Here is a 23758-nt window from a genome sequence, read left to right on the forward strand (position 1 = left end):
ATCCACCCAAAAGTGGATATATTCTTAGAGAAACTGAATCCTATCATTCTTGACATTCTTAATTTGAATGGAATTAGAAGAAAGAAGGAAGTTAGAGCTAAATAGAAGGATGGCTCACCTATTTTCCTTGAGTGGTGAATAAAGCCTTTGTGTTGAATTAGTTTTATCACACACTCAAATGACTGCTCATGACAAGTTTTTCCAAAACATCAAAATAAATAAATCAACAACAAAAAAGCTTAAGTACCAACATCTGATGCAGAAGATGAAGTGGTGAAGAAGTTTGTTTTACAAAGAACTCTAACACAATCTATAATAATTTCATGCAGAAGTTAACTGATGTAAATCATCATAATAAGGAGTCCAAAAGAGCCTATAAAGTAATATATGGAAGAATGATTAAATGTTATGAATCAATGGAACATAAAAGCAGTTTAAAGAAAGGTTGGCAAGAGACCCTACTAAGCAAAGTCATCCTGAGGGAAATTAAGGATACAAGCAGAAGGAAGACAAAGAGAAGACAGATAGAAAAGACCTAAAAAGGATTTTTATGGCAAACTTTTTTTTTTTTACCATCAAGAATCATAGAGTCATGACATTTTGACTATGAAATGTCATAGTACCAGACATGATTACACAGGAGGTAAAAATGGAATTGAAGAGAAAAAAGACCAAGTATTATACAGAAGACATTTTAGTTGGAGGGGACACAATAGTGAAGGCATTGACAAATCAATTCACAAAGTAAGCTAAAGGAGAAGATACCAAAAACACACCAAAAACCCCCTGACATTATAAATACTGAAAAATACTGAGAGAACATCATCAACCTTTATTCCAGCTCTTCTATGTTACAGATAAAAATTAAGGTAGACTGAGGCACAAAATTCCAAGCATAAGCAATTTATTATTAAATTGTAATTTTGCCAATAAATAGGATCCTAGCTTCCCCAGCAAAGCTAAGACCCTGAATGAGGAGAACAGCTCTCTTTTATAGTTTTGGTGAATATAGAAAATAGGAGGGCCAGCACTATAGATGGAAAAAAATAGGATTGGATGGAAATTGGGAATGAGGGTTAGCAACAACCCCCTCCTTCCCTCTTGGGACTAAGAAATGTTCATTGTTCAAGTCCAGCTGAATCTGCAAGGACCGAGAAAACAAAACAGACTTCTTTGGTTAACAAACCAGAAACTTTGAAGGATGGCTTGGTGGTGTAAAGATAATAGACCAGACTCCTTGGTGTCCACCTATATACTTCAAAGGTGACAGATTTCCTTGACACAATAACAGAACAGTGATTAACAGGAGAAATGGAGTTCTAAATTTAACTCATTAGAGATCAGCTAAATTTCTGAATTAAGTTCAGAGACAAAGAATCATGACTTAGGCAGTTACGGGACAAAAATCAATAAATGGTAAGTAAGATCAATTAAGGCACAGAATAAGTGTATTTTGTCTACATAAAAAGGTTAGGGAATAATTTAAACACAGATCAAGAGTACTTTTGTTTTGTTTTGTTTGTTTTTTGGTGAGGCAATTGGGGTTGAGTGACTTGCCCAGGGTCACACAGCTAGTAAGTATCAAGTATCTGAGGCTGGATTTGAACTCAGGTCCTCCTGAATCCAGGGCCAGTGCTTTATCCACTTCACCACCTAGCTGCCCCAGATCAAGAGTATTTGATGAGAGAACTTCCAGACTTTCACAAACAGCATTACACAGTATACCATATGGCTGAAATGTGTAGAGCATATATAATTCTTACTGGGCTTCTTGTTTATTGATTATAAAAAAGCATTTGATTTGAAAGAGCAAAATGTCACCTTAAAAGCTCCCTTCCAACATGGTGTTTACCATCTATATAATAAAATAATTCTTAATTCCTTGAAAAATATAGCAGTGACAACTTGTTTGACTTTTTATCATAGATATCAACCAAGCATAAAACAGGGGAATGTATGTTCACCAAAGGTATTTATTACTGTTATGGAGGAGAACCAGTTTACGATCTATGTTGAAGAATTCTCTTTGGAGAGTGAAATCCTCCAGATATTCTTATTTGTGAATGACATTGCCCTGGTTGAGTTAAGCCCAGAATTTGTTAGAATTTCCTGAGATTCATGACTACTCAAAGAAGGTTGGCCTTACTATCTACACAGAAAAAAAAAGCAAGAGGATAAAGAATTACTATCATTCAAACTATGACATAGAGTTAGATGGACAACCCATACAACTTGTCCATTAATATAATATATATATTTTTAGTATACATATGTAAGATAGTATAAATGGACAAGTTAGGTCCAAAAATAAGCAGGAAAAAGTGAGAGTAGCTTGGATTGTCTTTAGAAAATTACAAAGGGGGGTGGCTAGGTGGTGCAGTGGATAAAACACTGGCCCTGGATTCAGGAGTTCCTGAGTTCAAATCCGGCCTCAGACACTTGACACTTACTAGCTGTGTGACCTTGGGCAAGTCACTTAATTCCCATTGCCACCCCTCCCCCCCAAAAAAAAAGAAAAGAAAATTGCAAAGGGCAGCTAGGTGGTGCAGTGTATAAAGCACCAGCCCTGGATTCAGGAGGACATAGTTCAAATCTGGCCTCAGACACTTGACACTTACTAGCTGTGTGACCCTGGGCAAATTACTTAGCCCTCACTGCCCTGCAAAAAAAAAATTGCAAAGCTTTTTTCATGACCCCAAACTCCTAGAAACACAACCCAATGATATTAATATCTAATTCTCTGAAGACTATTATGTTTCATGCTTTGTAGCTTTACAATAACATTAGTAGAATACTTGTTTTATTAAAAATGGACCCTTGCAGGGCAATGAAGAAACACATGGTGGGTGTGAGCAGGCTATTGCAATAACTAATGAGTACATGTGTCATTGAGGAATTTCAAAGGAGTATAAGCATATGCTTTTGGGCTACTATCTCAAAATTCATTTGTACAGGCCAGCTGAGTCCCCAGACAGCAGCTAAAGGACCCTGAGGTGCTAGAGGTATTTAATTCTATAGCTCAGGTGCCCCCACCAGTTAGATTATCCCTATGATTATCAATTAGCCAATGACACTTAATTAGCATTGAGAGAGAGGTATTTACTAAGGTGATATAGGAAGAATAGTTGATACATTTGGCACAGGGGTAAGTCAGAGTTCCTGGTTTCCAAAAATTCTTTTCTTCCCTTTGAGGACTACTTGTGAAGTTCTCCTTTGGCATTTTGTAACTTTCTCCTAGGTTCCTTATAGAGTCTTCAAGTTGCCTTTCCTAAGTATGTATAGTTTGTCTTCTGTTCCAGTGCAGGCACTGGTACTAGCCACTGCTCTCTAAGGGATGGACGCTGTTAGGCTGCTGCTAAGTCCAAATTCTCTGACCTTCCAAAGTCAAAAAGTACTTCTCTGATCAAAAGAAGGAGGATGAGACAGAAGCTTGTCTTCTCTCCACCACATGATTCCTCCTCAGGGGCTTGGCTAGAACAGATCTCTCATCTTTGCTGTCAAACACTTGAATACTTGGATTCTAAATTAGACTGCTGCTTTATGAAGTATGTTTATGGGTATGTTCAAGTCCTCTTAAACAATGCCAGCACCTCCTGTGGAGCATTCCTCCATTTCTTCCAAAGACTTTCAAGGAATTCTCACTCCTTATCTAATTCCATTGGTTGACTGAATAAAGATGTTCTTACCTAGCGAAGCAAGTTATTTTTAGTGGGTAAGGTTCAATGGATCCCTGGCCTTACAACTGAACAAACATTTCATGGAAAAATGTGTGATTGGAAGAGAAGATGGGTTGGTCAAAAAACAAGGGTGAGAGATGAAAGATGTACAGACCAGGGCAGCTAGGTGGCCCAGTGGAGAGAGCACCAGCCCTGGAGTCAGGAGGACCTGAGTTCAAATGCGGTCTCAAACACTTAACACTTACTAGCTGTGTGACCCTAGACAAGTCACTTAACCCCAATTGCCTCACTTAAAAAAAAAAAGATATACAGACCATCTGTGCTATCAGGAGAAATTGAGGAAGTTCTCCAGTATGTTTGGTGGACCTCCTATGTCAGATTTATGATGGGACATGGACAAAAGTCACACAAGATGAGCAGGCATGACTGAATTGAAAGCCTCGTCACCAGAGGGAATAAAACCAATGAAATTATAAATCTATTGGGGTATTTGAATATTATTCCCTAAGTGCTTGTTTTAAAAAATTTTGCCTGAGGATGCACAGTGGTAGAGTTAAAACTAGAGCCAATATCTTCTAGATTCTTAGTCCTGGCTTGATTACAATCAGACTTCTGTGCATAAGTGGCAGGACTTCTGAGTTGGGAGGAACCCCACAGGCCATAAAACACAGACATTTCCATATGAATCCTCTCTACAATATTTCTGCCAAGTGGTCATGTTAGAAAATCTCCTTACAAGAGAGCCTCCACTGAAGAAATCCATCCCATATTGGAACAACTCTCTTCCTTATATTGAGCCAAAATCTGCCTCTCTCCTACTTCCACCTGCTGTTTCTAGTTCTTCCCTCTGGGCTCAAGAAGAACTTATAAAATATAAGTTTCAGATGTATATGCATATATATAGCATGATATGATATACGAGCCTAGGTAATATATTACCGTCTCATATAAATATTAATATATAATAAGTATGTTAAGGGCTAAAATTCTAGCTAGTCTGTCTAAAATATCTAATGAGTGGTCGCCAATAAATTATAAGCTTTAGCAAGAGTTAGACTTTTAAGCATTTATTAAGGAGAATAAGAATTTGGTAAAGAGAGAGAGAAAGGCCTAGATTCTTATCTATTAAAGGGAGAGCACATTTCTAGCTCCGCTCTCCACCAGAGTCCCAAGGAAAGAGCCTCAGAGTGAGCGCCAGTCTCTTCCTTCCTCCTCCCACTAGTCCGTGTCACTTCCTGACGCCAAAGAAAAGACTCCTGGTCTTACCCTCAAAGACCTTCGTTTCATGGGCGGAACTCTTCTACAGTAAGTCTCCAGCAGGTGGCGTCATTCCAATCGTTAACAGTTATAATCCCTCCTCTACCTGATGTCCTTTCAAATACTTGAAGATGACAATTACAACCCTTTAAGTTTTTGGTTATCTAGGACAAAAAACTCCAGCTCCTTCACTGGACCTTCATATGACACAATCTCTTTGCTCTTCATCATCCTTGTCTCTCTCCTTTTGTTTGTCAATGTCTTTTCTAAACTATGACACCAAGATATGAATATGCAACTCTGGATGTGGTTTAGACCTGTAGGCATTAAAATTAGCCTCAGGCTCCCCAAGCGGAGCTGCCCCCACCTCTGTTTCAGCTGGGGGGGGGGGGGGTGGGCTCTGAGCTGGGCTAAGCTGCACAGGAGGCCAGAGGTTCACTGGAGTTTGCTTCAACCACCTCCCACCTCCCAGAGCGCTCAGCACGGGGCTCGGCCAGCCCTGGAGCAGCCAGTCCGAGTTTCACCTGAGAGAGAAGGCTAATAAAAAGAGATGCAGGGAGACGTAAGGGGGTCAAAAAAGTGAAAAGGGGGGGTCGTTATGGTACAGAGAGGGAAGTTAGATGGTAAGTGGGTCGACAAAGTGAAGGGGGCTTGGAATTAGAAGAAAGGAGCAGAGCAGTGAAACAGAGGGCTTTTCAGTAAGGGGGGACACTAGAAGAAGGTCGATCAGTACAGAGGACACTAAGGAGATGCAGGGGTGTAACTTTGCATTTCTTTACTCTTATCTTTTACATTTATTTTTATAAATAAACCCTGCTTCGATTATTTAAATAAAAGAGGTGTTTGCTTATCAAGTTGGGAAGAACAGTTGTGGGGGGAATTTTTAACCGGCCCTAACAGACTGGCTTAGGCAATTAATAGCAGTCAGATAACCAGCCAGCCAAAAATCCACAGATTAGGCCCAGTTAGTTAAAGTATTTATACAGACCTATGGGTGCCATACTTTCTCTTCAAAACATAGATGAATCTATCTATCTATCTATCTATCTATCTATCTATCTATCTATCTATCTATCTATCATCTATCTATCTATCTATCTATCTATCTATCTATCTATCTATCTATCTATCTATCTATCTGCAGTGCTTTGCAAACTTTAAAATGCCTTATAAACGTCAGCTATCACCATTATTATTAATGTCATCATTGCTTGATACAGAATATACATGTAACAAGTAAGTGGGATTCCTGATGTAGGGTCTCTAATGTTACCACTGCATGGGGTGTGAGTCATCTACTCATTTTTTCAGGCCTAGGTTCCTAGAGAAGTAGTGCCATGTGGTTACAATTCAAACTCTCTCTTCCTCTGTTGTGGGGAATATACTCCTACTTATTATTGTAGCTTTTGAGGCCTCACCAGTGTACTTCCATTTACATAAAACCAGCCAATCAGAATAATGACATCACTATTCAGCTGGGCTGGCTCTTCTGAAATTACATTGTCTTCATAGGTTGGACAGCTCTGCTAAGCTTTCTACTCAAAGGATATAATGTTTCTCCCTGGCTGTCTTGATTGGATCATTTAGTGGTTGTTCTGGTTCCTTATTAAGTTCTGCTGCTGTTGTACTGCACTGAGTTCGTGGCATTGCCTCTTGGCAAGACCTGCAGGACTTGCTGCTTTTGGACAATGAGTAAAGAATAGGTCTGGGCAGGCTAATCTGCCAATGGGCAACTACTGCCAGGCTGGGAAGGGCAGGTTGTTCAGGGGATGGTAACTTTTCTAGATGAGTTCATCTGCTGGACCTCCTAGGTTTGCTTTTTGATGAGTAACTGCAGTCTTTTTGACCTTTATCCACTGGAATGGCTGGATGGTACTGCACTCTCTTCCTCTATAATGTAGAATGCTCTGTACTGCTGGATTTCTACAGAGCTCTTTCAGTTAGGGCAGCAACCCTTAATTTAGGATTGGCAGAAGCTTTTTCCTTTTGAATCCCTCAGAACCTAAGCTTTTAAATTGTTTGTCATCTTCAAGAAGGATATAAAAGAAGTTCAATTCTATTCTACAATCCTTCCTGACTTGAAAGCCCATTCCCTCGGGCAGCCAATCCATGTTGCCTTAGAGTGGTCAGTTTCAATTCACTCGGTTCTATATCCCATCTTCCTCTGGAAATCTTATATAAATGATGGCTTGGGACAAAGGTAAGCATAAAATCTAATCTGGGGGCAGCTAGGTGGTACAGTGGATAAAGCACCGGCCCTGGATTCAGGAGGAACTGAGTTCAAATTTGACTTCAGACATTTGATGCGTACTATCTGTGTGACTCCGGGCAAGTCACTTAACCCTCATTGCCCTGTTAAAAAAAAAAAAAGAATATAGTCTATTCCTTAGAGGAAAATTTATGCCCTTGCCGGCCTCTTCAGATGTAACTCAATTATTTGAGACCCTTTAAAAAAGGGGATAAGAAATGTTGATTTTGCTTCCACAGGTGAAACTTCCCCTTAACATTTCACCATTACCCTTTTTTAGTCCCTGTAGACTGTCAGGTTTTTCTGGTCTCATCAGGGCACCTTCTCTTACATGTAGAATCCAAAAGAAAAAGCTCATAAAACATCCCTATAAAGACTTTGATTCCTCATTTATCAGAATAATTCAAGGCTATTCTTTTCGTGTTGGCCAGATAACTTAAGACATGACAACCTGGGGAAATTTATATCCATATCATTTGGTATGTATTGTTAAGGGTTAAAATTCTAGCTAAACTGTCTAAAATATCTAATGAGTGGTAGCCAATCAATTACAAGCTTTAGCAAGAGTTAGACTTTTAAGCATTTATTAAGGAGAATAAGAATTTGGTAAAGAGAGAGAGAAAGGCCTAGATTCCTATCTATTAAAGGGAGAGCACATTTCTAGCTCCCTTCTCCGCCAGCGTCCAAAGGGAAGAGCCTGAGACCGAGCGCCAGTCTCTTCCTTCCTCCTCCCACTAGCCTGCGTCACTTCCTGACGCCCGGTCTTGCCCTCAAAGACCTTTGCTTCATGGGCAGAACTCTTCTACAGTAAGTCTCCAGCAGGTGGCGTCATTCCAATAGTTACAGTATTTTGTAAGTATTAACTTTCCCTTGCTTTTAGCTTTCACCCCTAAAATTAGCTGAGAAGATATGACCCTCTTTCCCCAATAATAACCTTATAAACAATGTGTCTATCTAGGTCCAGCTAGCTCCGCAACACCTAGTATTGTAGGTAAGACTCTCCATGTCCCTCTTGTTAACTACCCATGAGGAAATCATCCTCTTCAACTAATTACTGTGCTCAAAGAAGTCTCAATACTCTCTGCCAATCAATCTCTAACATCTCAAAGATTAGATTTTTCCTCTTAAAAAGGGGAAACCTAGAAAGCTCTGTTTGGAGCTATCATAACACTGTCCCAATTCAGATGTGGATTTAGAGGATTGCAGTAGCATCGCACTCCCAATCCAGCCTTCCTGAGGCCTTGCTTGGTTGTCAAGATTATCCTTTAATAAATAGATTCTGAAAATATATCTGCTGAATGCGCCTTTTCCTTACTTGGATGCTAATGCTGAAGCTGAATAGACTTTTTCCTTGTGTGTGGATGCTTAGCTGTGACTCAACCAGTCAGTCAATAACTTGTTTGGGCCAGAAACCCTGAGGGTCTTCCCCTCCCAGATTTATCTATGTATCTTCTATCTATCTGCCCATGTATCATATCTATGTGGTTGGGGTTTTTTTGTGAGGCAATTGGGGTTAAGTGACTTGCCCAGGGTCACACAGCTAGTAAGTGTCAAGTGTCTGAAGCTGGATTTGAACTCAGGATGTGTTTGTTTTTGCCTAAGTAAAAGAGACTATTCTTTGCCTCATTTTTTTTTTGGTGAGGCAATTGGGGTGAAATGACTTGCCTAGGGTCACACAACTAGTAAGTGTTAAGTGTCTGAGGCCAGATTTGAACTCAACTCCTCCTGACTCCAAGGCTGGTGCTCTATCCTGCCTCATTTCTTACTTGGCCTTAATCACTGAGTGGGTGTTGCCTCAGGCAAAACTGAGACCTGAAAAAGACTTTACCTTAAAAAGGCCAAGGTCTCCCACTGCATCGGGCCATCTGCAGTCATCCTGATCTCTATCTTGTCACTTGACCCAGAAGGCATGGGAGAAGAGAGTAAGGCTGGTCACTTTGCTCCTCTCTGCCACACTTAAATCCAATTCACTGCAAATCATGTCATCACCTCCCCAATATCATGGTACTCTTCAAGAACAAAGGACAACTGCCAATAACCATTTATTAAGTGCCCACTCTGTGTCAAGCACTATGCTAAGCAATAGGGATACAAAAAGAAGCAGCCTTCAAGCTCACAGTCTAATGGGGGAGACAGTAAGTAAGAAACAATTCACAAACAATAGATACACAGAAATAATTAAGAGAGGAAAGTCGCTTGAATTAAGAGGGGTTGGGACCAGTTCTGAATCCAGCTCATTGTACTCTGCTATGAGTTATCCCACATCTTTCTTGTCCATGGGGATAGCTTGAGAGCCTTTGTCAAATACTGTGCTAAAATGCAAGGATATGATGTCTCTGTCATTCCCCTGGTTCACTAGTCTAATAACCCTGTTAAAAAAGGGACTGAGTTCACTCTGACACAGCCACTTCTTAATAAATTTATGTTTCGATCAGGGCTTTCTGCTTATCTAGCTCTGAATATTATATTTTTGGAGGAACACTGATAAACTTAAGTGTTCAGGGAATATTAAGAATGGAAAATAAGGGGCAGCTAGATGGCGCAGTGGATGGAGCACCGGCCCTGGATTCAGAAGTACCTGAGTTCAAATCCGGCCTCAGACACTTAACCCTTACTAGCTGTGTGACCCTGGGCAAGTCACTTAACCCCAATTGCCCCTCAAAAAAAAAAAAAAGAATGGAAAATATCAGAAATGTGCCACATGAAAATCAGTTGAAGAAATTGGGAACATTTGGATGACATAGGTGTCATACAGTATTTGACTGTCATGTAGAAGAAAACCAATTTTTTGGATGGGCTTAGAAGAGTTAGAATTACAAGTAGATAGATTTCAACTCAACAGAAGGAGGCCAATAGGTAGTACAGTCATTTTGGAATCAGAGATACTGGGTTGGAATGCTAACCCTTACCACACACTACCTGTGTAACTTTGGGCAGTCAGTTAACCTCTCAAGGCTTAGGAGAGAACCTTGGGCATCACCTCTATGTAGCATATATGTGATGTAAAAGGTGAGCCAGCAAAGGAGACTGAGAAAGAACTGTCAGACGGGTAGGACAACCAGGAGACTGTAACGTCACAAAAGACTCAGAGAGAATGTATCTATGATGAGAGTATGGTCAGCAGTATGAAATGCAGCAGATAAGAAGGAATAGAACTGAGAAAAGACCCTCAGTATATGGTGGCTGTATGAGTGGAAATTCAGGAGAAATATTGTATAAATAAACCTGACAATAGTTGACAACTAATTGGATATTGGGGTGGGGTGTGTGTCCAGACTTAGAAACTACCTCTGGAGTTCATGAGGTCCAGAGGTCCAATGAATAGAGATGACTGAAGGCAAGGGAAGACCATCGTTTTGTTTATTTTTTATTTTATTTTTGTGAGGCAATTGGGGTTAAGTGACTTGCCCAGGGTCACACAGCTAGTAAGTATCAAGTGTCTGAGGCTGGATTTGAACTCAGGTCCTCCTGACTCCAGGACTGGTGCTGTATCCACGGCACCATCCAGCTGCCCGACCATCCTTTTGTTTAAAGAAAACAACCACTCCTAAGAGAAGGAACTCTAGTTCCTGGTCTATTTTGCCACAAGAAATAGACTTAGAGGTAGACAGTGCAGAACACAGGTGAAGTGTCAAATGCCTACGTGGATAGTCCTGCAAATTGCTTCAATGTTTAGGTAAAGTTTAAGTATCAGCCTCCCAGAAGATTTTAACAGTAGTTTTAAGTTGTTACTGAATCCTGTTTTAAGTTGTTCTGTTAATGCATCTACTTTGTCCTTTGGCATTTCTTTTCTGTGTAGGAAATGAATACCTTCCTTACATCGGATTCATATTATACATTGAGTAACTTTCTACTCCATCCCCATCCCTTCTTTGAGGAAAGACAAAACCTAAGGTTACATAATTTATTTGTCTTTGGGGCACTGCGATAGGGAAGAAAGGCCCGACTTCGTCTGTGATCTTGAACACTTTGCTTTAGGCAGCACTCTAATAGAAGCTGCTACGACAGTGTCTACCTACACCATTAGAGGGAGTTTCACCTGGGAGTTGCCCGTATTAATGAAATCCCAAATCCAATCCCTCTCCCTTTTGAATTTGGTAAGTTCAGAAACTTCAAGAAAAACATGATGAAAAACATTTTGGTGAGGGGCAGCGGGAGCAGGTAACAAATGGTAGAAGCAGTTAGCTGGTTCAGTTGGATAGAATACAAGACACAATCAAGAAGTAGAGCCGAGTTTAAACCCAGCAGGGGTCCTGGTCACCTAACTTCTATCTGCTTCAATTTCCTTGTCCCTAAAATAGGTATAATAATTGCACCTACTTCCCAGGGTTGTTGGGAGGAGAAAATGAGATATTTGTGGAGTGGTTCGCGAATTTTCCAGTGGTGTGCTGGTAACTGTTTAATAACCTCTCCAAAAAAAAAAGGTGCAGGATACATTTAAGTTTAATCCGTATTATGAACATTTTCAGAATCACTGTAAGTCTAGACAATAAACAAAACAAACAAGCCTTGAATGATAGCGTTTCCGGTATAAATAAATTCCAAGGTATAAATGTTCACACAGAAAATTTAACAATCGGCTCTCCCGAGCCAGTGGCGGATGACTGCGGCATACCTTGTTTTAAAACACTCTATCCGGGCTGGTTGTTACCGATATCATTTTAAATAGACATCTTTAGTCATGCTCCCCAGAAACATATAACAAGTGGGAAACCATTAATGAGGGTGGGTTGTAGTGGGAATTTTCTCTTGGGCTTGAGTTAGAGCAGAGGGTGCCTTCGGGCCGAAATTCTGTGATTGGGTCGTTTTGATCGACTCTAGGCTGTATTCAGCACCGATTCGGGGAGCGGTCCCTTTAAGCCGAACCGCGTTGGCGGAGGAGAGAGGGAGGGGAACGCGGGCTTCAGCAGCACGCATGCTCAGTGAGTTCCGTCCGGCTGCGGCGTGGCCTGGGCCTGTGGCCTTCTCTGCTGCGGCTCCTCCCCTCCAGCTGCTGCAGCCGCCTCCCATCCGCGAGCTGTGGCTCCGCACCGCCCTGGTCTCCAGGCCAGGCCAGGCCAGGGGAGGCCACCTCTCCCGCCTCTTCCTTGCCCTACCTTGGGCCCGGGCATTGTTACCAGGGGCAACCCCCATGGCGGGGCAGCGGGTGGAGATCGATGGCGGCATCATGGAGGGGGTGAGTGAGTGAGCGAGCGCATGCAGCCCCCGGGACCCCGGCCCTTGTCCTTGTCCCGTCCCTGGCCCCTGGCACTCCCTCTTCCTCCCTCCCGTCTTCCACCTCCTCCTCTTCCCCCTCCCTTCTGGCCCCGGCCCTGACCAGGTCTCCGTCTCCTGTCTGCCAGGGCGGCCAGATCCTGCGCGTGTCCACGGCCCTGAGCTGCCTGCTGGGCCTCCCCCTGCGGGTGCAGAAGATCCGGGCAGGCCGCAGCACCCCCGGCCTCAGGTAAGGCCGAGTGCACCCCGGGCGCGGCGGGGCGGGGGTGGGGGGCCCTGCGGGGCGAGCCGAGCCCGCCGCCCTCTGGACTCCTCTCCCAGCCATCGCCGACTGACTCCTGGATCAGGGTCCATCAGTCCGGAGGATGTTCTTGGAGCCCGGCTCTCGATTTGCAATAATCCCGGGGAACTTCCCCCTTTGGCAGCCTCTCAGGCCCAACCCGCTCAGCTCCGCATCTGCAAGCTCACCCGGAGAAGCAGATGACCAACCACTGCAGTATTTGCCAAGAAAACCCCCCGTGGGGTCACAAAGTAGGACACGACTCAACGACAAATGACCTAATTTGTACCCGTGGGACCGCCGTGGGTCTGGGTCCTAGGTTTAAAGCCAGAAGCCATCTGGACCAGTCCCTTCATTTTACTGTGGGGAAACTGACGTAGTAAAGGACAAAGGCAAGTTTTGAGCCCAGGGCCTCTGGCTTTAAACTCTGGTCCAGGCTCAGGTAAGGTAGAACTGTCAGTCCCCAGGGCAGGACCGCAGGCAGAGGAGAACCCTGGGATACCTGGGCAGCTGCCCCCCCTACCACCTCATGGAAAGGGGCTTTTGCAAACACAAGGAGCATGACTTCACTAGGCATGCCATGCTGCGCGGATTGACTTGTTTTTAAACTTTAGTAAAGTTAGGCCAATGTAGAATTTTCTTAGCTTAGAGAAAACAGCAAAGATCAGTCTCTTTTATCCATTTCACTACTATTGTTAATTTTAAACTCATGGAGATGGGCAGGACCTTTAGAGATTGTCTCCATCCAACAGCTCTACTGAGGGGGGGAAAAGCGTTCTTGTCTTCATTCAGAACTTCATGAAGGAGGTGGCTGTTTTTGATTTTCTAACGTGGAACTGTTTGGAAAAACCAAATGATTTCCATTTACTAGATGAGTTTTGACTATTCTGAGCCTCCTAACTTGGGGTGTTCTTGGGCTCTGCCCTGGTCCCTCTTCTTTTCTCTCTCTACGTACTCTGTCTTCATGATCTCCTCCCCTCCCATGGATTCAATTATCATTTCTTTATAGAGCTATATATCTAGCCTTAGTCTCATTCCTAAAACTCTAGTTCTGCATCACGAACTGCAGTAGAACATTTTTCTGATTATCACAACTGCAATGGAATATTTCTGATTATTACATACATGTCTCAAGAACAACATAGCCCAAGTAGAAATTTTCCTCCCCCCCCCCCCCACTTTTCTAAACCCTGTAAATGGCACCAACATTCTGCTAGTTTCTTAGATTTTGCAACCTTGGGGTCATACTTGATTCTTCCTTCCCTTTCATCGCCCAAATTCAGTTGGTTGACGAGTCTTATCTCATGTAACTTCACAGCATCCCTAGCATCCTTATGTTCACTCATAGCCACTCTTCATGTTCAAGCCATGTTTTGTTCTCAGTTGCTCTATTTTATTGGCCTCCTAATTGGGACTCCCTGCTTCCTGTCTCTTCCCTTTCCAAAATAATCTTCCTAAAGCACAAGTCTGACCATGGAACTTTATGGACCAAGATCCTTCACTGGTTCCCTCCTTCCTGGTTCTAGGGAAAAAAGATAACCTCAGTTTTGCTTTAAAGCCTCTTCACATTCTGATACCATTCTGTTCTTCCAGGTTTATTGTATAATTCCTCTCTAATACATACACTACCTTTTAGCTGAATTAACTTTCTGTTAACTGAGCTCACTATTCTGCCTTGCCAAGGCTGGCTCCACTTCTCTAGAATGGATTCCCTCGTCCCCTGTGCCTCTTCCCTAGCTAGCATCCTCCAGGAGAGTTATCTTCTACAAGATAGAACTCTATTTCCCAGTGCCTTTCTTATGGTAGATGCTTTGCGAATGCTTGTTGTTTTGGACTGGATTGGACACACCCAAGGTTTACTGTGACTGAAAGTGATGTTGAATCAATTACTTTTCTTTGGTTAATTATGATTCAGAAGAAAGAAATATGGAGCACATTAGTCTCTTGAGGAATCTGCTATTCTGGTTTTCTTTCTCCTTGTCAGAAGTCACTTGAGTAAATACACACTCATAAAATTGAGTTACCCTAAGAGGTAATATATCCTTCAGCATATCCATAGAATTGTCCAAACCCTTTTATAGCTTGATATCTGTACGTCTCAGATGTCATGATGAGATATTTTAACACTGCCCTTATTTTGGGGGGGGGGGCGGGCAGGGGAAATGATGGTTAAGTGACTTGCCCAAGGTCACACAGCTAGTAAGTGTCTGAGGCCAGATTTGAACTCATGTCCTCCTGAATCCAGGGCTGGTTCTTTATCCACTGTGCCACCTAGCTGCTCAACACTGCCCTTATTGATAAATCTCAATAAGCATTTGTTAAACTCATATGTGCCATGCACAGTGCTGAAAGCTGGGAACTCAAAGAAGGCCCTTTAGGAGGTCATATTCTAATAGAGGAGACAATATTGGGGAGGGGGAGATTGTATATTTAAGATATATATATATATATAAAATACACACATTGCCCCCCCCACACACACACATATAGTAGAAGTGGAAGGTAAGCCCAGAGGGAAGACACTGACAATATTAATACCTTTTATTCTTTTTACCCCATTAACCTGCCATGGTTACTACAGCCGTTGCCTAACCCTGGATTATTCCTGCCATCTGACATTTTATTTCCTTTTCTTCTCCCAGACTATAGGGTGTTACTAGAGAAATGCATAGAACTGTGCAAACTTCACCCACTACACATTTGTGTAACATCTCCACACGTGTCCAGAACAGACAAGTAATAGCATAGCTACCCTCTGTGCTGGACTAATGTGCTAATGATTTTAAGAGAAGCAGCCCAAGTTGGAGCACATAATGGAGGATACTGAGGGGGACTTGAACCCATCAAAGCAACTGGGCACATTTATCCTAGAGATGATTTTAGGGGGAGGGAGCAGTTGTCTTCAAGTACTTACTTAGAATAGAAATTTTCTTAATTCCAATCCAGAGGGCACAGTTAGAACAGGTAGGTGAAATTTACAGGGAGCTAGATTTCAGTTCAGTAGAAGGACAAACTTCTTAACCATGAGTTGTTAACTCATTGCAACATTATCATGTGCTGCTTTTGAGATAACTACTTCTCTGTCACTGGACACGTTCAGATGGAGACTGGATAGCTACTTGTCAGGGATCTTGTAGTAACGAATCATGCATTAATAATACAAATAGTTAAAATTTATATAGTATTGTAATATTTGTAGAAAACTTTACTTGATCCTCAAAATGACCCTGGGAGGTAGATGCTTTTATTACCCCTGTTTTACAGTTGAGGAAACCTAGGCTGAGAGAAGTTAAGAGATTTGCCCAGGGTAATATAGCTAGTAATTATCTTAGGCATGGTTTTGAACTCGGGTTTTTCTGATTCCAAGTACATCACTCTGTCCACTACTTCACCAACCTTTATTGGGTAGGACGATGAACTAGGTAACTTGTGAGGTCTCTTCTGATTCTCAGAGTCTAAAAAGAACTTTTTTGAAGGTCAACAAAAAGGTGAGTAACAAGGATGTCAAGTAACATTAGGTGACTCAGAATTTTCGAAGAGATGTTAGAAGTCAACTAAGGGGACTTGCTGCTGTATGTCAGAACTCCTTGTAAGTAGTCAGCTAACCTCTGCTTAAATACCTTTTGTTATAAGAACTCACTGCCTCATGAGGTAGCCCATTAAATTTTTGAAGGCGGCCTGTTCTTAGAAAGCTCTTCCTTTAGATTGAGTAGAAATTTGCTTAGCTGTGCCTTTATTTAACTGGTTCTAATCTTGTCCTTCGAAACTATATACAGGGGGCAGCTAGGTGGCACGGTGGATAAAGCACCAGTCCTGGATTCAGGAGGACCTGAGTTCAAATCCGGCATCAGACACTTGACACTTACTAGCTGTGTGACCTTGGGCAAGTCACTTAGCCCTCATAGCCCTAGCAAAAAAAAAAACTATATACAGAATAATTATCATTCCTCTTCTAAATGATAGCTCTTTAAATTAGAAGTTAAGAACCATATCTTTTAAATTGTATCTGTTATCAAAACCCATGGCCTTTTCTTAGGCCTCTTGTTCCTTGATTGCCCTAGAACATTTGACCACCTCCCTTCTTAAAACTTTCTTCTCTCTTGACATAGAAGAGATGGCATTGCATACTCCTTTGATTCTGCTTCATTCTTCCCTCCTTTGTCTCCAATTCTGGCCATATTTCAGGTTTTAGTTCTTAGCTCTTTTTTTTTTTTAATTGCCATTTAGGATAGAAATGTTGATGACTTATCTTAAACACTTCTTTCCCTCTCTACACATCACATAGTCACTAAATTGACAATATCACTCAAATCTTTTTTTTCCTTTTCATTCCCACAGTCACCACCCTAATTCAAGTCCATGTTACCCTTCACCTGGATTGTTATAATGGGCTCCTAATCTTCTCTCAACTTTGATCCTCTCTTCCAATCATCCCACATGTAGTTGGCATGCTAATCTTTCTAAAGCACAATTCTGATCATCTAAGTCCCTCTATCAAAACTTTTCAGTTACTCTTAACTTCTTACCAGATAACATTTTACTTGTACTTCTTCCATAACAATTATCATCCTTTACTTCTGTCTTGTATTGATTTGCATATACATCTTATGTTCTTTATTAGGACGAAATTTTTTGACAAGAAGGATCATGCCCCATTTGTTTTTCTATTCACTGCCTGTCCAGAATTATGCTTTGTTCAAAGTTAAATTGACCATCTGTTGTTCAAAATCCTACCCATTCTTCAAGGCTAAGCACAGATGTTGTCTTTTCCAGGAAACCTCCTCAGGCAGAAATGATCTCTTTTTCCTTGAACAGTATCCTATATCTTTTTTTTTTAATTATCTTCTTCTGGCATTTATTCTACATTGCACACTTCTTGTACTCTCTTACCCTGGTTTCACATTAAATCTTTTGCCACCTATATTCTTCATGTTTGTCTGTACCATGCCATTCTCTTGCTACTGAAGTATGAAGAAATGGTATGGATACGCTGAAATGTTTTTACTCTAGTTGTGAATTCAAGCATTATTAGTTTTATGCTGTTATTGTACTACATTGGTGAACTCAGCCCAGCTGATTTATTCCTAAATGATTTATCGTATCCTACCTACGTTTAAATGAACCCATTGGATGGTTAATGGTCATGAGACAGGATTCTTAAAATTTTCTTTGTCTAACCCATTTAAAATTACTTAAAAGATGTTTGTGTGTGGTTGAATCTAATTCACTTTGCATGTGGTCAGTTTTTAATTGATTAAGGCTGGTGTTGATACATGTCACTGTGTTGGAAAGAAGTCTAATTGGACTTTAAACACTTTTGGTAGATTTATTTATAGAATGGTGGGGGTTTTTGGTCCCTATTTGCATCCTTGCCACTCAGAGTAACACTGGTGGGGTTTCTAAAGTGTTCATCATAAAATGACTTCAGTTAAAGCAGCCTTCCCAGTTATGTCCTACTATTACATAAAAAAGGTTTCATCCAACTGAGTTAATGTAGACAGTAGGTAAGATTTCTAAAGCATTGAGTTATAAGTATGAAGAATTTCTGCCATTAATTTGGGTATTAACATTTTACTGCCATTGAAGTTTAATAAAAGTTTGAAATAATATGGGTATATAGGCAGTCTGAATGCACACGTTTTGATGCAGTATTATGACCTGAAGGCCTCAGCACCTCTCTGGATTGGAAATGCTACGAGATTTATGTGATGGACAGCTAGAAGGGGCAGAAATCGGCTCAACAGAAATAACGTTCACGCCAGAGAAGATCGAAGGTGGAATCCACACAGCAGATACCAAGACAGCTGGGTATGTTTATGCATGTATTTGGAATCTGGAATTTCTCATTTAATAGTCCCATTTAAGAAGCCAAGCAATGTCAAATTCAAGGTTGTTGGTTCTACTGAACTGTCTTATTTAACTTTGATATTATTTTTCTTTCCTTGGTAAAGGAAACTTAGGAAGATTTGAAAATGTACTGTAACCGCATACACATAAGTAAAACTATTTCGTTGACTTATATAAGACAGGCTATGTTTAACATTTATTACCTACTCTGAACACCAGTGCCCTTGGGTTAAAGTCCGCCAGTACCTGGTGTATAGAGTTCTAGAGGTGGCAGGCACTTTAGCAATAATCCAGGTCCCTCTTCCTATCTTATAAATGATAAAACCAAAGTCAGAGTAATAAACTAACTGACTTGCCCAGAATCAGAGCTAGGACTGGATTCCAGGTCCCTTGACTCATACATAGGTCAGTATTTTTTCCATTAGATTGTGCTACTAATCATGCCACATGTTCTGCCCCATTATTCACTGAGTTCCCATGCATATTTCTTCTGTTCACATGCCCAGGATCTTTGCCTCCCAAATACTCTTCTCTGCCACCCTATAGTAAGAAAAAGTATTCAATTTGGACTCACCCTAGTGTCAAGATCTTTGCTCTGCTACTTACTAGTTACACATCCATGGTCAAATTAGGTAATAACTGAATGTTAGTTTTCTGAGGATGATAATAATTCTATAGTATATCTTACAGGGTTGTTGTGAGAAAACATCCTTTCAGTTGAAAAACTTAAATTGATGGCAGCTAGGTGGTGCAGTGGATAAAGCACTAGCCCTGGATTCAGGAGGACCAGAGTTCAAATCTGGCCCCAGACACTTGACACTTAGTAGCTGTGTGACCCTGGGCAAGTCACTTAAACCCTCATTGCCCTGCCAAAAAAAAAGAGTCAAAACTTAAATTGAGTGATTATGATGAAATGTGTTATTTAGTCCATTTAATATTTGTAAGTTAAATGTCTAAACCACATTTTCGGTTTCTATGTAGTGCATTTGTTATATAAACTCCAGATGCTTTTAGGTATTTGCATTCCTGCTTTGGGCATATTTCCCTTTGAGCCTGCTTCTTTACTGTGTTAAGTGACTTCTCCAGAGTCACACAGCTAGTGAATATCCAAGGCCAGATTTAAAATCAGGTCTTTCTGACTCCAGGCCAAGTGCTCTATCCACTGTGCCACATCGTTGTAGCTCAGATGCCAGACTGCATTGAAAAGTGAAATAATTTGCCACTGAAATAATAGCCCTAGTCAAAAACAAACAGAAAACATCTAAAATTTCATTTAATTAGGCATCTTATTAATAGCCTTCAAGACAGGACAGAAATTACCCTGATTGAAGAGGTTTTGGCAGTAGTATTTTGTTTGGGGATTTAATGGGAATTCTTTGTGGGATTACTTTGTGGTAGAAGGTGCTTCTCTCACCCTTTCTCTCAACTCACCTGAGAGCTGTATGCTGCTGGAGCAGGACTCATCTTAATTCCAAGTCCATTTCACCTAGCTGCTTAAAAGGGCTGTAACACATGCTTGAGGTACAAAATTTCTAGTTGTGAGGCTAATAACCGAAGTGTCTTAGATTCATAATCCTTTTCAGTGATAAACATATATATGTGTGTGTGTGTGTGTGTGTGTGTATTTATGTATGTAAAATTGGACCATTAGTAGTTGTGGAGCATTCAGTCTTTCGTAGCTCATGAATTCCTTTGCTGCTTTGCTGTAGGCAGGGATGATGAAGTAGAATTATCAATGCTACCCTAACATTGGGCATTTAAGAGAATGTCAAAGGTGATGTAAGAGAGGACATCTCATTTTTTTCCCCAAAATTTTTATTCTGATTGGTTATGAACCTTACATTTTCATGGGTTTTGCAATTTTTGCATGGAGTTTTAAAATTGTGAACATAGGTTTTTCATTTATTTCCTTGGTACTTCAGGTATTTTTTCACAGGGGGAGCTTTTAGCCTTGATTTAGGAACTCTTTTCAGCTAGAATATTTAATTTTTTTCTTGTTTATTAATATGGACTTGGCAAACATCGATAAAAGTGAACTTTTTTTATACAAAGAATAATGTAAAAAAGAGAGTGCTGCAAATGAAACCATGAATTTTCACTGCAGTTGTTTTATTAAATATTTCAAGTTTTACATGGTGGTTCCAATACAGCTATGCTTATCTGTGTCTTCTTCTGAACTTCTTTCACTCATCTGTTTATTTTTAAATAACTAGACCTTTTTTATAAAATTCTTGACTTTTCAGTTGTTTAGAAAAGAATTAAAAAAGAGTAGTAAATCTCATCTTACTGATGAGGAAATTTAGGCTCAGGGATGTTAAATGACCCTGCCCAAGATTTTTAGCAACTGGCAAAATTGGGTTTAGAATGTAGGTTTTGTATCAGATAGAGTATGTAGAAGGGAGAGGCGTGTCATTGATGCTTCAGAAAACTGAGATACAGTAGCAAAATATACCTTCCTTGGTTGGTAGTAAGACTTCTAATATGTACTATTCAGTGCTTGACTAACTTATTACTTTAAGTTGGTTTCAATAATAAAGACTTCTTATATGTTATCATTGTCTACTAGGAAACCCAAGTAAAAGTCCAACACATTGATGAATAAAGTGGCATGTCTATCCATTGAAACTGAATCAAAAATCTGATTCTCTTAGCAAAAATATAAAGAAGAGGAACATTAATTATTTAGACTATCTGAACATATGCCTTCTTTTTTATCCATTATTGCTGTCTCTAGCTTATGTTTGTCCCAAGTGCAATTTATTTAAAGCTTCAGGCAAGCAATTCAGTTCTCAGACCATTTTACTATGTGAAACATTCAAACACTGAATTCCATGACAAATGATATGTTAAACTTTGTAAGTCATTAAATCTTTACATTTCTCAAAAGTTGAGAACTACTCTAAAGCATCATATGTGTATTTTAAGCCCTATCTTTGGGTAAGGGAAAAAACTAAGTATTAAAAAGACCACTTAAGGGGGCAGCTAGATGGCACAGTGGATAAAGCACCACCCCTGAATTCAGGAGGAACTGAGTTCAAATCTGGCCTCAGACACTTGACACTTACTAGCTGTGGGACCTTGGGCAAGTCACTTAACCATCACTGCCCCACCCCCCCAAAAAAAGATAGACAAGAAAAAGACCATTTAGCATTAAAAAATTTTTTTTAAAACAGCCTCAAGCCTTTGGAGAAATGTTATTTCCAATCATAGAGAGCTTCATAAATTTAAAACTGGTTGGCACCTTAGAGATCATTCTAGTCCAATGGCTCTCAGAGTTCTCCCATGGACCCAGGGAACTACAGGAGTCCCCAAGATGCTTTCAAGGAGTTCATGAGGTTAAAACTTTTTCATAAAAATACTAAGGCATTTTCATTTCTAATATGGTAACTGTCAATAGACATAACCCACCTAAACAGAAGTTCTTTGGAGGGCACATCATCAATAATTTTTAAGAGTGTAAAGGGGTCCTGAGACCAGAAAATTTGAAAACTACTATTCTAGTCCGGTGGATCAACAAAGGTGTGTCACGGGACACCCATGTGCTGTGCAAGGTTTGCTGTGTGTCTGTTACTATAGATAAAAATATATTTATACAGGTTTAATGTAAAGTTTATTTACCTAACACATTTAATATGGTAAGCATAGTATTCACACAAAAGCCATAACTTGACTTTGATGTGTACAAACTAACCAAACATGTCATCAGACCTTGAATTTCAAATCAAAATGCTTCCCTTGGGAGGTCTCCCAACTCTCCCACCATGTGGCCCACTTAAAAGTTTAGTGGCCTTTTTTCAGTGCAGGAAATATTGTGCTGTGAGCAAAAAGTTTGGGAACCACTGAGGTAGTACAGTTCATTTTACAAACTAGGAAACAATTAAATTTGCATCTGTCTTCTGTATTAGTGGCAGATGGAATGTTTAGAATCCCCCTTTAAATATAAATATAAATTTCTACCATTCAGAAGTAAATGTTTGCATTTTTGAGCTATATATTGCAGAGCATGTTCTTTCTTCCTTGCCTCTGTTTTAGGTGATATGTGATGTAATTTTGAAAGTAAAATGTGATAGTTTATCATAGCATTATTTCTTTGTTCATCCCACCTAGGAGCGTGTGCCTGTTGCTGCAGGTTTCAATGCCCTGTGTCCTCTTTGCTGCTTCTCCATCTGAGCTCCGTTTGAAAGGTGGCACGAATGCTGAAATGGCCCCACAGATAGATTACACATTGATGGTGAGTGCCTTTCTCTGCATGTCAAAACCATCAGATGGTTGTACAGAGTCTTCTGAACTGTGCTTTCTACAGTTGATTTTTTTTTTTTTGGTGAGGCAATTGTGGTTAAGTGACTTGCCCAGGGTCACACAGATAGTAAGTGTTACGTGTCCGAGGCTGGATTTGAATTCAGGTCCTGAATCCAGAGCCAGTACTCTATCCACTGCATCACCTAGCTGTCCCCTCTACAACTGATTTTAAATTTCAGGATGGGCCCAGTGACCTAAGCTTCTGGGTTGTACCAGGGATGTTGTTCAAGCTAAGTTTGTAGTAGTACTTACACTGGATCAAAGCCAACTTGCATTAATTCTTTTTTTTTATAAAACTATCTCTACATGTAACTGGAAAATAATAAAATAGTTTTCAAAATTTGTTTTTATAAGATTTCTAGTTTCAAATTTTTCTCCCTCCCTTCCCCCTCCCCAAGACAGCAAGTAATCTGGTATAAGTTATATATGTACAATCACATTAAACATATTTCTGCATTAGTCATGCTGTGAAAGAAGAATCAGAGCAAAAAGGAAAAACCTCAAAAAAGAAAAACAGCAACAAAAACAAAAGAAATAGTATGGTTCAATCTGCATCCTTTTCTACAGTTTTTTTTCTGGCTTTGGAGAGCATTTTCCATCATGAGTCCTTTGGAACTATCTTGAACCATTGTATTGCTGAGAAGAATCAAGTCTCACAGTTGATCAACACATAATGTTGATGATACTGTGTATAATGTTTTCCTGGTTCTGTTCATCTCACTCTGCATCAGTTCATGCAAGTCCTTCCAGGTTTCTCTGAAATCTACCTGCTCATCGTTTCTTACAGTACACTAGTATTCCATTACATTTATATACTACAGCTTATTCAGCCATTCCCCAATTGATGGGCAACCCCTCAATTTCCAATTCCTTGCCACCACAAAAAGAGCAGCTATAAATATTTTTGTACATATAGGTCCTTTTCCCTTGTTTATG

The 23758-nt window shown here is 40.4% G+C and overlaps 1 protein-coding gene across 2 annotated transcripts in view; it reads left to right on the plus strand.

Annotated features, from left to right (window-relative positions):
* The first annotated feature begins 12105 nt into the window (after positions 1-12105).
* Positions 12106-23758, plus strand: part of RTCA (RNA 3'-terminal phosphate cyclase) — a 28976-nt gene continuing 17323 nt past the window's right edge. The window contains exons 1-4 of one of the 2 annotated variants that reach the window (XM_044004066.1): positions 12106-12358; positions 12525-12625; positions 18341-18484; positions 22631-22754. In XM_044004066.1, coding sequence (XP_043860001.1) covers positions 12314-12358; positions 12525-12625; positions 18341-18484; positions 22631-22754 — 414 coding nt within the window. In that variant the 5' untranslated portion in view covers positions 12106-12313. Of the gene's footprint in view, positions 12359-12524; positions 12626-18325; positions 18485-22630; positions 22755-23758 lie in introns of those variants that run through there. The other variant, XM_044004067.1, reaches the window with a different exon arrangement.

The sequence above is a fragment of the Dromiciops gliroides genome, chromosome 4 (genome assembly GCF_019393635.1).
Source record: "Dromiciops gliroides isolate mDroGli1 chromosome 4, mDroGli1.pri, whole genome shotgun sequence".
Taxonomy (NCBI): domain Eukaryota; kingdom Metazoa; phylum Chordata; class Mammalia; order Microbiotheria; family Microbiotheriidae; genus Dromiciops; species Dromiciops gliroides.